We start from the raw sequence: 13,571 nt of genomic DNA, 5'->3' as shown, positions 1-13,571 counted from the left end.
AAAAATCTTTATTCGTTATATTTTTAAAATATAGATGAAATATTTTATATAATATTTATGATAAGTAAAAAATAAATATATTTATTAGTAATTATTTTGTAAATATTTCTCAAATATTTGCTAGGATATTTATGATAAATGTTTATGATCTATTCAATCTAAAATCTTAAAAATATTTATAAAATATTTAAATAATTATTATAAATATTATGTGCTGTCTAGGTTTTTTACTCTCACACACACACATAATATATTTTTTATATGTATGTGTGTCTATTACAGTTATAACATTTAATATAAATATAATAAATAATTTGAAATTATATGATACAGTATATATATTAATATATATGAACGATATAATATATAATAAGAAACTTATTATACTGTACTAATTACATTCATAATTAATTATATCTATAATAATTTATAATTAATACGCCTATAATTATATTAATATATAATTGGGCGTATTAATTATAAATTATTATAGATATAATTAATTATGAATGTAATTAGTTCATAGTATATGAATTTTGTATGATATATTGTATCATAAAATTTAGTCTCTCTTGTACACCAAATGCTATTGTTTTAATACAGCACTGGTCAGCATATTTGACATTAATAATCAAGGAAAGTTCCATTTACGCATGCGCCAACAGTAGCTATAGCTGAATTAAATGCACCAGGTCGACGATCAGATGCGATTCATACATATATAAAAGTTTGTGATAGTTGTAGATGAAACGGATTTTTTTTTTGTTATCTAGTCTAATTTATATTTCTTATCTATTCCTTTCTTCTTATTCTTTCTTATACTTTCTGTATCGAAATAATAAGTAAGTAATATTAATGCTTTATAAAGAGGCAGTAGAAAATAAATATAGAAAAAGAAAAGAAAAACCTGACTATTGCAAAAGCATAGCTAAGGAATATGTATGAATTGTTATGCATGCGTTTTATTATTAACAAATTAAGAAGAGAAATAAATGTTACAAATATTTGTAAAAGAATTGCGCGCTGCAAAACCTTTGAATATTATGCTAAAAGATATAGTGAATCGATAACTTTAATTATATGCACGTACAATTTTATTTTTCCTAAATAGCTGCACGGTATATAATGTCGCGACAATAACATGTGTGTGACGCCATAACTAAAACGGCATAACTAAAACTTATCTATTATTACGCATACAGTAATTCTTTGGTATAATGTGTATATAGTACTAAATCTATCTTTCCACCTGAATATCTAAATATCCGGCGATACTCGTCGTAGATAATATTCAAGTACTCCGATAAAATTTGTTTGACATCCAAGTAATATCACACTTTAGATATTACAATTTTTTTCAATTAAGCTTCGCATTTTTCTTAGAATATAAAAGGTGCAATATAGTTCACTTACAGATAATTCTGTTAAGTATTTTTAAATTACTTCCGCTACTCGAGAACTTGAATAAGAAATACACAATGCAGGCCACTATACAGATTAAATTAAATATAATATTTAATTGCTAATTTTTTTGTATAGAATAGCATTTTAATTTATATCATCTCATCTCCTTAGATATATATGAGAAGACATCATTTCCTTAGCATTAAACAATGGAAACTAACAGATAGTTTGTAGGCATAAAATAACAGTCGTAATATGACATCGCATCATTGTACTTTATGTTATTGATAACAAGCCGCGCCAATTTCAACTGAGAAGCTTTGGTCAGGTTTTCCAATATCTCGCAAAGCCACGTCTAGAATGGGAAGTCTTACGGGTTTGTCTGTCTCATATGAGATCACAGTTTTACCCCAATGATTTTGATGAAGCTACGAATTGATTAATATATAAATAAAGTATATAATATAATATAATATAAAACTTTGCCTTTATAAAATTATAATAAACCTTCTATTCGTACATTCAGTACATTTGAATTCGAACGAGTGTCTCTATGTCTTATAATTATTTTAGCCACGTTAATATATTCTTTCTGTTTATATTATACATATAAAAACAATTGTTTATATAAAAATAAAATGAAATTTAAAAATATTAGGAACAATTTAAAATTGTCTATAAAGTTAGCTTGTTTTATTAAAAATAAACAGATCATAGATCTAAATTAAAAGTATTGCACAAAGAAATTTAATTTAACTTACCCTGCATTCGTCTGTTATCATCTCGTACCTAAGGCGCTGATTGCCACGTGGTGTTAATTCAACGTCGTTCCAAGCTAGAAGCTTTAAACTCCTCTTATACGTTTTTCGCTCGTAATCGAAATAAGCGACGCTGTTTTTACAATGATATGTAATATTCTGTTGCGCACGTTTCGAGAGCAATTGCAAGAAATTGATCTGATTGTTATCAGCCTTGTATGTAATCTGTGAATGCACATTTTATAAGCAGTTATTTTTCAAAAATGCGTTCTATACCTTTTATCATAATAATTAACATAGTTGGAATCAACAAATATGTAGAATATAAAACAACCTTCATGCCGTCGTCTATCTCGCTCAACCAGGTCTCCTGTTGATCAGTAATGTGAGTGATTTCTGGTGAACGGACAGGATTCGGGAAAATGCAAGTTGCACGTTTCTCAGCATCACAATGCACCAAGATTGCATCTCGAATATCTCCTTCGTTCGGATCGATCCAATATTCGCCTAATAAAACAGTAGATATGTATATATGTACAAATTTATATTAATTCAAATATTTTAATCTACACTCTTATATTTACATCTATACTCTTTGTGTGCGATAGTTCTGTATATATGTATAAATGTTTACGCGCACACAAGCTCATAATAATATTTGAACAATTTTTTCAAATTTCTCTAAATGTACTATTATCTGAATATTTATATAATCCACTTATACACATGTAGTTCATTTATACAAATGTAATAATATACTTTTATCGTTCTTTATATCTCTGAATTAAAAATTCTTTAGCTTGATTTTTTTCGAGAGAAATTTTGTTTCGCTATTTTTATTATTTAATATTTCTGTTATAAAAAATTTAAATTGGAACAATTAGCAACTGATTGTAAGAATCATAATTATGAGGCAAGCAATATATGTAGTTACCAGATAATTTATCCGGATAGGCAACAAATAGATCTCGACAGGTTTTGGCCGGCGAATTCTTTTCACCATCTGGCTTCACCAATTTTTGAAACGATGACTTTATTTTTTCATAAGCTTTCATAAGCAATTCTCTTCGTTCTTCTTCAGTAATATCTTTACCAAATATTCTCGCTGGTTCATCACCGAGTGGATCTGGTCCTTTAGTTTGACCTTGTGCTAAATGATAAATACAATAGAAAGTTTTTCTAACACTAATATCGTTTATATCCTTAAAAATGTTAAATAAAAATTCAAATAAATTAAGAAAGTCTAATAATGAGCAATGTTTTAAAAATTTGACAAATCTTAAATATTTTTTTTAAAGTCTAAAAATCAATTACAATAAATTATAATCTATTATATTTGTGCATATATGTATCTTATAATTATTCAGTCAATTAAATCATACCTATTAATGCTGCTAGAGACGCGGTATCGTAACCAAAACCAACTTCTGCAGGAGGACCGGGTGGTCCGGGAGGTCCTGGAAGACCTGGCGGACCATGACGACCGTCCTCTCCAGATGGACCTCTTGGTCCAGGATTTCCCGCAGGTCCGATAGGTCCTGCATTGCCTTCTCGTCCAGGACTACCTCTAATACCTGGCTCTCCATCTTTACCAGAGGGTCCTGGTAGACCGGGCATACCCTTTTCTCCTGGTAAACCAGGAGATCCGGGCAATCCTTGCAAACCGTTGAATCCGCGATGTCCTTTCGTCCCTTTCGGTCCCTCTTCTCCGCGATCGCCCTTTGCGCCTTCAAAGCCTATCGGACCAGGTTTTCCTCGTGGACCCTAAAAATGTTATAATACATATACGTGCAAAATTTGATTAACATATACATTATTATTTTATACAAAAATCTTTTATGTTTCTTTTTAAGACTCACAGATTTAATATTATAAATTAAATAAAAAATGTAATTTCTTCAATTTTATTATTTAATTAATTGAATTTAATTAAACGCGCATTACACTACCTGTGGACCTTCTACTCCTTGCGGTCCCGCTTCGCCTTTCGGGCCACGTTCTCCAGCGAGTCCAGCAGATCCTGAAGGTCCAGGTGGCCCCTATTAAAATGAATAAAATTTTATTCACATATGTATATATATTTTTTATTAGTATATCTATTTAAAAAAGGAAACAGAAAATAAAAATTATATTCACTGGTAATCCGGGTGAACCAGACGGGCCTGCCGCACCAGGTGTTCCGGGTGGCCCCTTATCACCAGGTCGGCCACTTATTCCTTGTAGTCCCGGTTTTCCAACTGGTCCTTCCGGTCCTGTCTCTCCCACAGGACCAGACTGACCAGGAGGGCCTACTAATCCGGAAGGTCCTGGTGGACCTTCTGCACCTGGTTTTCCCGGTTGTCCTGTTTCACCCTGCAATAATAATAAATCATTTTGCTATATCAAATTATTTACAAATGGAAAAAAAATATGAATAATTATAATAGTTATAAGCAAAATATATATAAAAAATTTATATTTTTTAAGTAACTAGAAATACAAAATAGAAAACTAAATAAAAGTATTGTTTAAATATATTTTTATTTACAGGCGCTCCGCGTAACCCTCTGCTTCCTATGGAACCAGGCGAGCCGGGTAAGCCTGGCAAGCCTCTTTCACCGGATAAACCTTGTGGTCCTTGAAGACCAGGCGGCCCTTGAGAACCTGGAGATCCACTTTCGCCTTTATTTCCATCTACTCCGGGTAGACCAGGATTACCAATCGGACCTGGATTTCCAGGACGCCCATGATCACCCGCATTACCCTTTGCACCAGACGGTCCTGGAGCACCAGGTGATCCTATATGCCCTGGTGGTCCCTATAACATTTCCAATATCCGGTATATCTAGTACAAAAAATCGCATCGTATGAAATAAGTATTGGTTAAAATTCGCAGAGATTAATAACTTACTGCTGGACCAACATGTCCCGCAATACCAGGTGGCCCCATCAAACCAACTTCACCCCGCACACCCGGTTCACCTCTAATTCCCTTAGCACCGGTGAGTCCAATAGGCCCAGGTGGTCCAGTTTCGCCAGGACTGCCTATTAATCAATATAATTTATATATTTACGTGTAAAAAAATCTAAAATATATATTATATATAAATACATATAATATAAATATATGTATATGAAATAATATAAATACATATATAATAAATATATAATAAATATATAATAAATATATAATAAATATATTAATATACAGTATTATTGTAAGCATACGATAATTGTGCGATATCATGTCAATTTATTATATAGTTGTAAAATAGTTTAGAAGTACTTGTTCATTACCAGATGATCCCGGATTTCCTTGTTCTCCTTTTAAACCCGAATATCCACGATCACCCTTTAGACCAGGAAGTCCAATTAATCCTTGTTGGCCTGGGAAACCCGACGAGCCTTGCAATCCTTGAGGACCTCTGTCTCCTGGATTGCCAGGTGCTCCGGGTTCGCCAATAAAACCAGGTGGACCCGGATCACCTCGTTCTGCTGGTTCCCCAGGAGGACCAGGAAGTCCAACTTCTCCTTGTAAACCACGTTCTCCAATACGTCCTACAATATTTAAATAAAAAAGGTCAATCTCCTTTTAATAAGTTGTTATTAATTTAAATATTATATTATATTGATATTTGAATTAATTTATATATTATAAATTTTATATAAATAAAATGTAAGGTAATACCTGGTGGACCTTCAGGCCCAACTGGTCCGAGTGCTCCCCTCTCTCCTTTTTGTCCATGCTCTCCGGGTAATCCTCTCGCGCCAGGAAGCCCTAACAATCCCGGTATACCGGGACTTCCATTTTCTCCTTTAGGTCCTGGCAAGCCCTGAACAAAATAATGTAAATTTTTATAAATGTTATAACGCATTCATATTATATATGTATATATGAGATTTATTCTAGATCTGTCATACAAAACGTTTAAAGACGAAATTCATTAAATCGATAGTTTGTAAATTTATTTTAAATATAAAATTTTGCATCTATTAAAAAGCTTATTTCTAAATCATTTTAAATCTCTCCACATTAAAAGAAAATAAATAAAAATAATAGAATATTCTAATTCTGAACAATTAAAACATAAGCGAGATAATAACCTACAGTAAGACCATCAGCGCCTTGAGTTCCGGTTTCTCCTCTTAGGCCCATAGGTCCTGGAGGTCCCATAAGTCCTCTTTCTCCTGGAATTCCTCGCTCGCCTCTGTTGCCGACTGGTCCTGGCGGGCCGAGAGGTCCCTGTATCCCCGCTTCTCCGTCCTTACCTGGAACACCTGGATTACCGGTGGCGCCTGGAAGACCCTGTGCATAAGTGTAAGTTTTATTAACACGTTAAATCTTGCATTTCACTTATATTCCGCATCACGAGAATGTGAATACATTTCTATGCTCCATACTTGAAAACCTCTAGGCCCGACTGATCCCGGAGAACCACGCGGGCCGTCGTTTCCTGGTGGACCTGGTGGACCTTGTACTCCTGAAGAACCTTCTTTACCAGTATCTCCCCTTGGACCAGGCGGCCCTGGATTACCAGGTTCACCATCTTTTCCAGGTTCTCCCTAACAGAACATAAAAGTTTGAAAAGATAATTTCATAAAATTAAACATGATATTAAAATCTTAATCTTATTTACAATTTAATCTTATTAATATTAATATACTTCTAATAATTCTTTGTGTATTGTATAAAGTTCTATGTATATCACATACGAGAATATCTTATATTTTTACATCTATTTGTGAAAATATATTTTCCGTAGAAAAAAAATATTTTCGCGTACACATTAATTTATAAAGAATCAATAATATAATTACGGGATATCCTCTTTCTCCTGGCGCTCCTAATGGTCCTGATAAACCTTGTGGTCCAGGTGGACCCTGTTCTCCAGGTTTGCCATCTGCACCTTGAATTCCACGTTCGCCAGGATTGCCTGGTTTTCCAGAAGTTCCTGGTTTACCCACCAAACCGCGCAAACCCTGAAATTTTTAACCAATATTTATACATTATATAATCTTTTCATGAATAATGTTAAAATATTTCTGCAAACTTGTAATCCTGGCGGTCCAGGTCGTCCAGGATCCCCAGTGGCTCCTTTTGACCCAGTAGCTCCCGCTGGACCACGATCACCAGGTTGTCCTGACAATTATTTATAATTGCGATTACTTAAAATTATTATATCTATTATATTGCATTTGTTGTGTGTATGTGTGTAAAAAGAAAAATGTGAAAATGATAATCCAAGATAGAATTTTTGGAAAAATTATAATAAGGCAAAAAAGTTTAACCATTGAAAAATAAAATTATAAAATTTTATATTTAATTAATCATCAAAAATTATAAAATTAAGACAGTATGATATATATATCAAAATTGAAATCTTATTTATTTTACATTTGTAAATCGAACTTCTATCTTCTTTCGTATTATTTTAAGAAATTAATATGTTTTTAATTTTAACATTCTCTTTCAAATAACAAAATATATTTTCAATATTCTCAGCTTATTATTAATTGAAAAATCTTTATAATGATAACATTTATGTATGCAGATGTTTTCATGTATTTAATGATGTCGATTCTAATCAAAACAACAAGAGATACCTTGAGGCCCAACAGGACCATCTGATCCAGGAAGCCCACGCATTCCAGGTGTACCGCGTTCTCCAGGAGGCCCTGCGGCGCCAATCGGTCCACGCATTCCTCTCTTTCCTCTTTTACCTTCGTTTCCAGGAGCTCCTGGAAGTCCACGTGGGCCAGGCATTCCTGCATCTCCTTTCACGCCGGAGTCACCTTTAAAACCTCTTTCACCAGGAAAGCCCTATTAAAATATCGTCAAGATTTTATATATATTATTATATGTAGAATACAATTTAAGACGTCTAATATAATTTATGTATAATACAATTTACGACGATACATATAGTTTATAAACAACACATTAATTATAATACATACAGGTGCTCCTTTGACTCCAGGAATTCCAGGATTGCCTGCTTCACCGGGTTGACCTCGAGCACCCGGAAATCCAGACAAACCAACAGGTCCTATCGCTCCGGTAGCTCCTTTTTCGCCGGGACTCCCATCTTTACCCTGAACACCTTGCGGACCTGTCTCACCAGGCTGTCCTGGACGACCACTTTCGCCTTTGTTAAAAATATTAATTAAGAGATTAGAAACAATATAAATGTTACTTTCCTTCAAAGTAAATATGGACATTTACAGGAAAAGATGCAGCTTTTGTTTTTATTTGATAATGACAACGATAATGAAAGTATCTCACCTCGTGGCCCTTGCAAACCCTGACTTCCTTTCGGTCCTTGTGATCCTTGATCACCCTTAGGTCCAGGAAAACCTGGAAAACCTGGTGAGCCAAGTTTACCCGCAGCACCCTAAACGATATTGTATTTTAAGCAGTAAATTGTGCAAATTGTATATTTATTTACAATAATTAATAACAATGTAAACCCAAAAGTATTATAATTTTGCTTTGAATATATCTTAGAAGTCTTTTTAGAATATAAACGTCAAATTCATGTATGAATTGAATAATTATTTAAATAGCTTACGGGTTGCCCGGGTGGTCCAATATTTCCGTCAGAGCCTCTCAATCCAGGAGGGCCAGGTAAACCTTCTCTACCTCTCTCACCACGCGGTCCCGCTGGACCCTACGTTAACAATAATCAACAATAACATATGTTTCTTTATTTTCTCTATTTTTTTCTTTTCTCTTCCTCTTTCTCTCTTCAGTATTAAATATATTTAGTACAATATGGATTAAATATGTACTAAAATTTATTTAAAAAATATTTTTTTATATTTTAAATCTCTTCTCTCTCTTGTACATTTCAAAAATATTTTTACGTACCATTGGACCTATCGGCCCCATTGGTCCTGGTGCGCCTGCAGATCCTTTTTCACCAGAAACTCCTTGCTCACCTTTTGCTCCGTCTAAACCCGGGAAACCACGATGACCTTTTATTCCTGGAAGTCCAGGCATTCCTGAAAGACCACGTGGTCCCACAGAACCAGGTGATCCTGGCGGACCGGTTTCACCATCTTCTCCACTGGTACCCTGTCGTTAAATATTTTACAGCACTTTTTTAGTATTCGTTTGTATATAAAAAATTTTTATTATAATAATATTATAATCTCTTACGTCTTTTCCAGGTAGTCCCGGTAAGCCTCGAGGTCCTGGTGCACCAGGCGAGCCTGGAGATCCTGGTTCACCAGATTCACCGCGTGTACCTTGGAAACCTTGAGGACCTGGAGCGCCAGTTGGACCTACAAATAAATACACAGAGAAAATATTATTTTTATATATAAATAAAATTTTATAAATAAAAACATTTTTTAGATATTTTTAGATAAGATAAAATCATTAAAATAAGTATTATTTATGCAAAACCAACGATCGTTTATTTAACAATTATTTAAATAAAACGATTGAAATAATTATAATTTACCGGGAGGGCCTCGCGGACCTATGGGGCCTACTTGTGCTTGAATATAAGGAAATGCTTCTGGTCCATACAATGGTGCAGCTGCACCTGTTGGACCTTTATCTTGATTCGCTTGAGACAAAGCTAATTGTTGATAATATAGAGATACCTGTTATATCATCGATATTTTATATTAATAAGTTGTTATATATTATAAAATATATATAAAAAAGACATATATATATATATATATATATATATATATATATACATATATGTATATATACATATATATATTGAATAAATGATTAATTGTTAATTAAAAATTATATGATTAATTAATAATTCACGCTAATCGTATTGTCACATAGTATAAAAAAGAAATAGAAATAGGTTTTAAATTATAAAGAAATTTTTTACATCAGGTACAGTTCCTGGAACCCCAGGTGGTCCTGGAATTCCGGGATTTCCAGGTTGTCCAGGATATCCTGCATCACCAGGACGACCAGTTTCTCCAGGTCGGCCAGGTTCACCCTTATTTTTTGTAAACATTTTTTCTTTGTTAATTTTTCTAAATACTTTTCGAAGCATTATTTATTAATTAAATTTACGAACAATTACTTACTCGTGGACCAGGTATAGCCACAGAATTGTATAAGTTACTTTCACCCGGTAAAATTTCCGTGGATGGAACCTACACATAAGAAAAGAAACTATTTCTTACAAAATCCAATTTAATTTTGCAATTATTAATTATTTTTTACTTACTGAATGATCCTGTTCGGATGTAGCATTAATCTGTTCTAAATCTACAATAACGATAAAATAAAAACGATAGAATAATGATAAACGATCAAACAGATCTTGGAAAATATGCGATTACAAATATCTTATTGTAATTATCTATTTATTTTTCTTCTATTTTATTTTCTCTGTGTTTATTCCGAGCGTTATTTTTTAATTAGTAACATAATTATGAGATGTTCTATTTGCGCGAAAGAAAACGTGAAGCAACTAATCGAAGGAGTATAATACAATATATAATATAAAATTTTATGAATTTACAATATACAAAAGTATACAAAAAAATATTATATGAAAATAATGTTACAATATGTAAGAAAGAAAAATAAATTTAATTAATACAGATTTTCATTCTTTAATATTAAAAATAATTACTTATAACATTAATCACATTACATATGTATTCTCTTTTTTTAAACACAATAATAATATAAGATACTTAATTTGTCACTTACTACGACCATAAAATAAAGTTGTTGCTGGAGCTGGCAAGTCTGTAGGTTTCTCTGGTCTGTAAGAAGATGCTGTGCTTTCTATCGACGATTCGGCCCATCCTATATTTAATAATTACGCATGTCAACAATTCTTTAGTTTTAATAATAATTTTCCTTATTAATAAGATTAAAATGATATAGTATGCTCACCTGGAATTCGTATGCTTGATGATGATATCACAGGAGATGACAATGTTGTGGTCTCTGAATAATTAAATAAATAATATTGTTATTATTATTATTCAATCAAGAAAAATATAAAATTATCGATATTAATGACAATTATTATTATAACAATAATTGTGCGACAATCATTTGCAAATATAGAACATACGGAACTGCAACTTTATTATCCGCGAGGAAGTTAAGCTACTTAACCAGATACTTATTAGCCGTACGTTAAATTGAAATAAATGGTATTAATTGCATTGCTCTGATTAAAACACGAGCGATTAATTGTTTTATATAGCTTAAAGAAATTGATCTTTAGCACTTCCGCCTGTTCGAGACAATTGACTTGTTTTCCATTTACAACATGCTAAAAACTCTATTTTTATAATTTATGAATAAAATTATATTTAATTTATTATATTCCATAAAATAAAATATTATTATTACATAAATAAAATTATATTGTATGCTATTATGTAATAATTAAGTAGAATAATAATTTTACATACCAAAATTATTGAATAACAAGAAAACTTAAGTGAAAAGTTAAGAAGTATACATATTGCTTTTATAAGATCTGCAGAGATTAGATTTGTAGCTTTATGATCATTTAATCTTTTAATAAAAAAAAACTTTATGACATAGAAAATATTGAGAAATTAACAAATAATTGTCAGAAAAATCATCGTTTTTATTTTATAATATAATATGAACTAATTGCATTGTAAATTGATTGATAAATTAATATTATTCAAGTAATATACTCTGAATTATCTGAATAAAATTAATATAACTTGATAAATTAATATATTAATATAAATATCTTAATATTTTCCAGATATTGTACATTATATGGATATTATGTCAATTATTATACTCTTTATAGTATACATAATAATAATAATAATAATAATAATAATAATAATAATAATAATAAATACTTAAGCGTGTATTACTTAACCATATGTATGTGTGCAATAAATATATGTAGGAATTAGTTAAGAAGTAATCTAATTAGTTAATTGGAAAAGAAATACGAAAAACTTCAATTCTCTTTTCTTTTTAATTGTCACGCGGTTTAATTTTTTCTACTCACCATTTTTTTCTTCGTAGTCGTCATAATTATCATAGTCATACTCATAAGTGTAATCGCCGGTATCAGGTTGCTGCGCCTGCAACTTCTCTGATCTAGACCGTTGTTTTCTTGGCCGGTTTTTCACAGCGTTTACTTGATCTGACAGTAGCAGCAGCTGGATCACAAGGAATCCCGTGACCAGCTCTAGAGTCTGCCGCCTCATGGAGAAGCGTCTCTCTATCCGGCAGGGGTGGAATAGTAGACTACTGGAGAACGAAGAAAATACAGATCCTAATCTCCCGATTCGCCTCTATCGAGAGGCTGAGGACAACTAGACTCGTGGTATCCAACGTATCATCTATTTAGCAGATGCTCTGCATGATGTAAGGGAGGTCATCATCCTCTACCAGGCGTCGTCGCTTTATTCGCAATCACCCCCTCGTTCCCTTTTCATGAGCCTATATACTTGTCCGTTTCTTTCCTCGTTTATTCATTAATAAATATTTCTTATTTTATATAGAGATAGAAAGAATAACAAGAGAAATTTAATTGTCTGATAGAAAATATAATAAAGATAGGATTTTAAGAGATTAAACTCTTTTATTCTATACTAAGAAGTATATATTTTTTGTCTTAATTATATCGTTAAATGATCCAATAATCTTTTCAAAGAAATCCTTTCTTTTAAAAAAATATTTAATTTTATAGAAATAATTTTTTTTATTTTGTTTAAATTTATTTATCCTTTATTATTGATCTAATCTTGACTAATCTAATCTCGACAATTCGACAGAAAAATTTATTGAAAGGTACAAATCATATCTGTGATAGTTTCAAGCATTTTTTGAATATTATTAATAAGAGAGAAAACGAATATATAGTAATTAATAAACTATTAATTGACACTCAAGATTAATTTAAAATGATTATTATTCTAGGATTAAAATATTTTTTAATACTTGCAGCTAAAAAAATTATCGCTAAATAGTGTCATACTGAACAATTCATGGAAGTCTATGAAAAACCATGTATCAATATTGTCAGTATAGAAGTATTATTCCGCGTATCGTTAGATCGTCACAATGAAGGTCATCACCTTAAGGGTTGCATGCGACATGCATCACGATGTCATCTTTACACTCATTTTTTTTAATTAAACATAAATTTTCTGCGTAGTGTCAGATCGAAGCATCTTGAAGCGTAATAATCACGCAACATAATTCGTACTTATTCTCAAAATGATACAAATAAAATTTATTCGCTATTTATATTTTTGCGCAGTAAATTTTTTATTCTTACGAGTGTTAATTTTTAATTGTATTTTATTCATTCTGATTTGCTTCCAATAAATAATTAATATAATATTATATATAGTATTAACTATATAATATTATTCTAAATGAATTACTGATTATTACTGTTTACTATAATCTCTTTACATACA

General features: G+C 31.6%; 1 protein-coding gene across 1 annotated transcript; it reads right to left on the bottom strand.

The window, feature by feature from the left end:
- Nucleotides 1–949: 949 nt before the first annotated feature.
- LOC140663945 (uncharacterized) lies at nucleotides 950–12,520 on the bottom strand. The gene is made up of 28 exons (XM_072888559.1): nucleotides 12,149–12,520; nucleotides 11,032–11,085; nucleotides 10,843–10,941; nucleotides 10,352–10,392; nucleotides 10,209–10,277; nucleotides 10,004–10,117; nucleotides 9,608–9,752; nucleotides 9,301–9,425; nucleotides 9,010–9,216; nucleotides 8,711–8,809; nucleotides 8,425–8,533; nucleotides 8,100–8,287; nucleotides 7,746–7,962; nucleotides 7,193–7,281; nucleotides 6,960–7,121; nucleotides 6,543–6,704; nucleotides 6,250–6,447; nucleotides 5,830–5,974; nucleotides 5,439–5,699; nucleotides 5,053–5,186; nucleotides 4,690–4,959; nucleotides 4,299–4,514; nucleotides 4,112–4,201; nucleotides 3,545–3,926; nucleotides 3,097–3,312; nucleotides 2,497–2,669; nucleotides 2,166–2,387; nucleotides 950–1,832 (listed from the first exon to the last, which is right to left on the bottom strand). The coding sequence occupies exons 1-28, from the start codon at nucleotides 12,348–12,350 to the stop codon at nucleotides 1,686–1,688; spliced, it is 4,536 nt and encodes a 1,511-aa protein (XP_072744660.1). The 5' UTR covers nucleotides 12,351–12,520; the 3' UTR covers nucleotides 950–1,685.
- Between the last annotated feature and the right edge of the window lie 1,051 nt (nucleotides 12,521–13,571).

This window comes from Anoplolepis gracilipes, chromosome 3 (assembly GCF_047496725.1).
Source record: "Anoplolepis gracilipes chromosome 3, ASM4749672v1, whole genome shotgun sequence".
Classification (NCBI taxonomy): domain Eukaryota; kingdom Metazoa; phylum Arthropoda; class Insecta; order Hymenoptera; family Formicidae; genus Anoplolepis; species Anoplolepis gracilipes.
This window is presented reverse-complemented; position numbering and strand designations above follow the sequence as displayed.

Excerpts from the sequence above, each read along its gene's own strand:
- LOC140663945 (XM_072888559.1), bottom strand. The coding sequence starts at position 12,350 with ATGAGGCGGCAGACTCTAGAGCTGGTCACGGGATTCCTTGTGATCCAG. Across the intron at positions 8,534-8,710 it reads TTGGACCACCCGGGCAACCC|GGTGCTGCGGGTAAACTTGG; the intron begins GTAAGCTATTTA and ends AATATCGTTTAG. Across the intron at positions 5,187-5,438 it reads AGGAAATCCGGGATCATCTG|GCAGTCCTGGCGAAACTGGA; the intron begins GTAATGAACAAG and ends ATTGATTAATAG.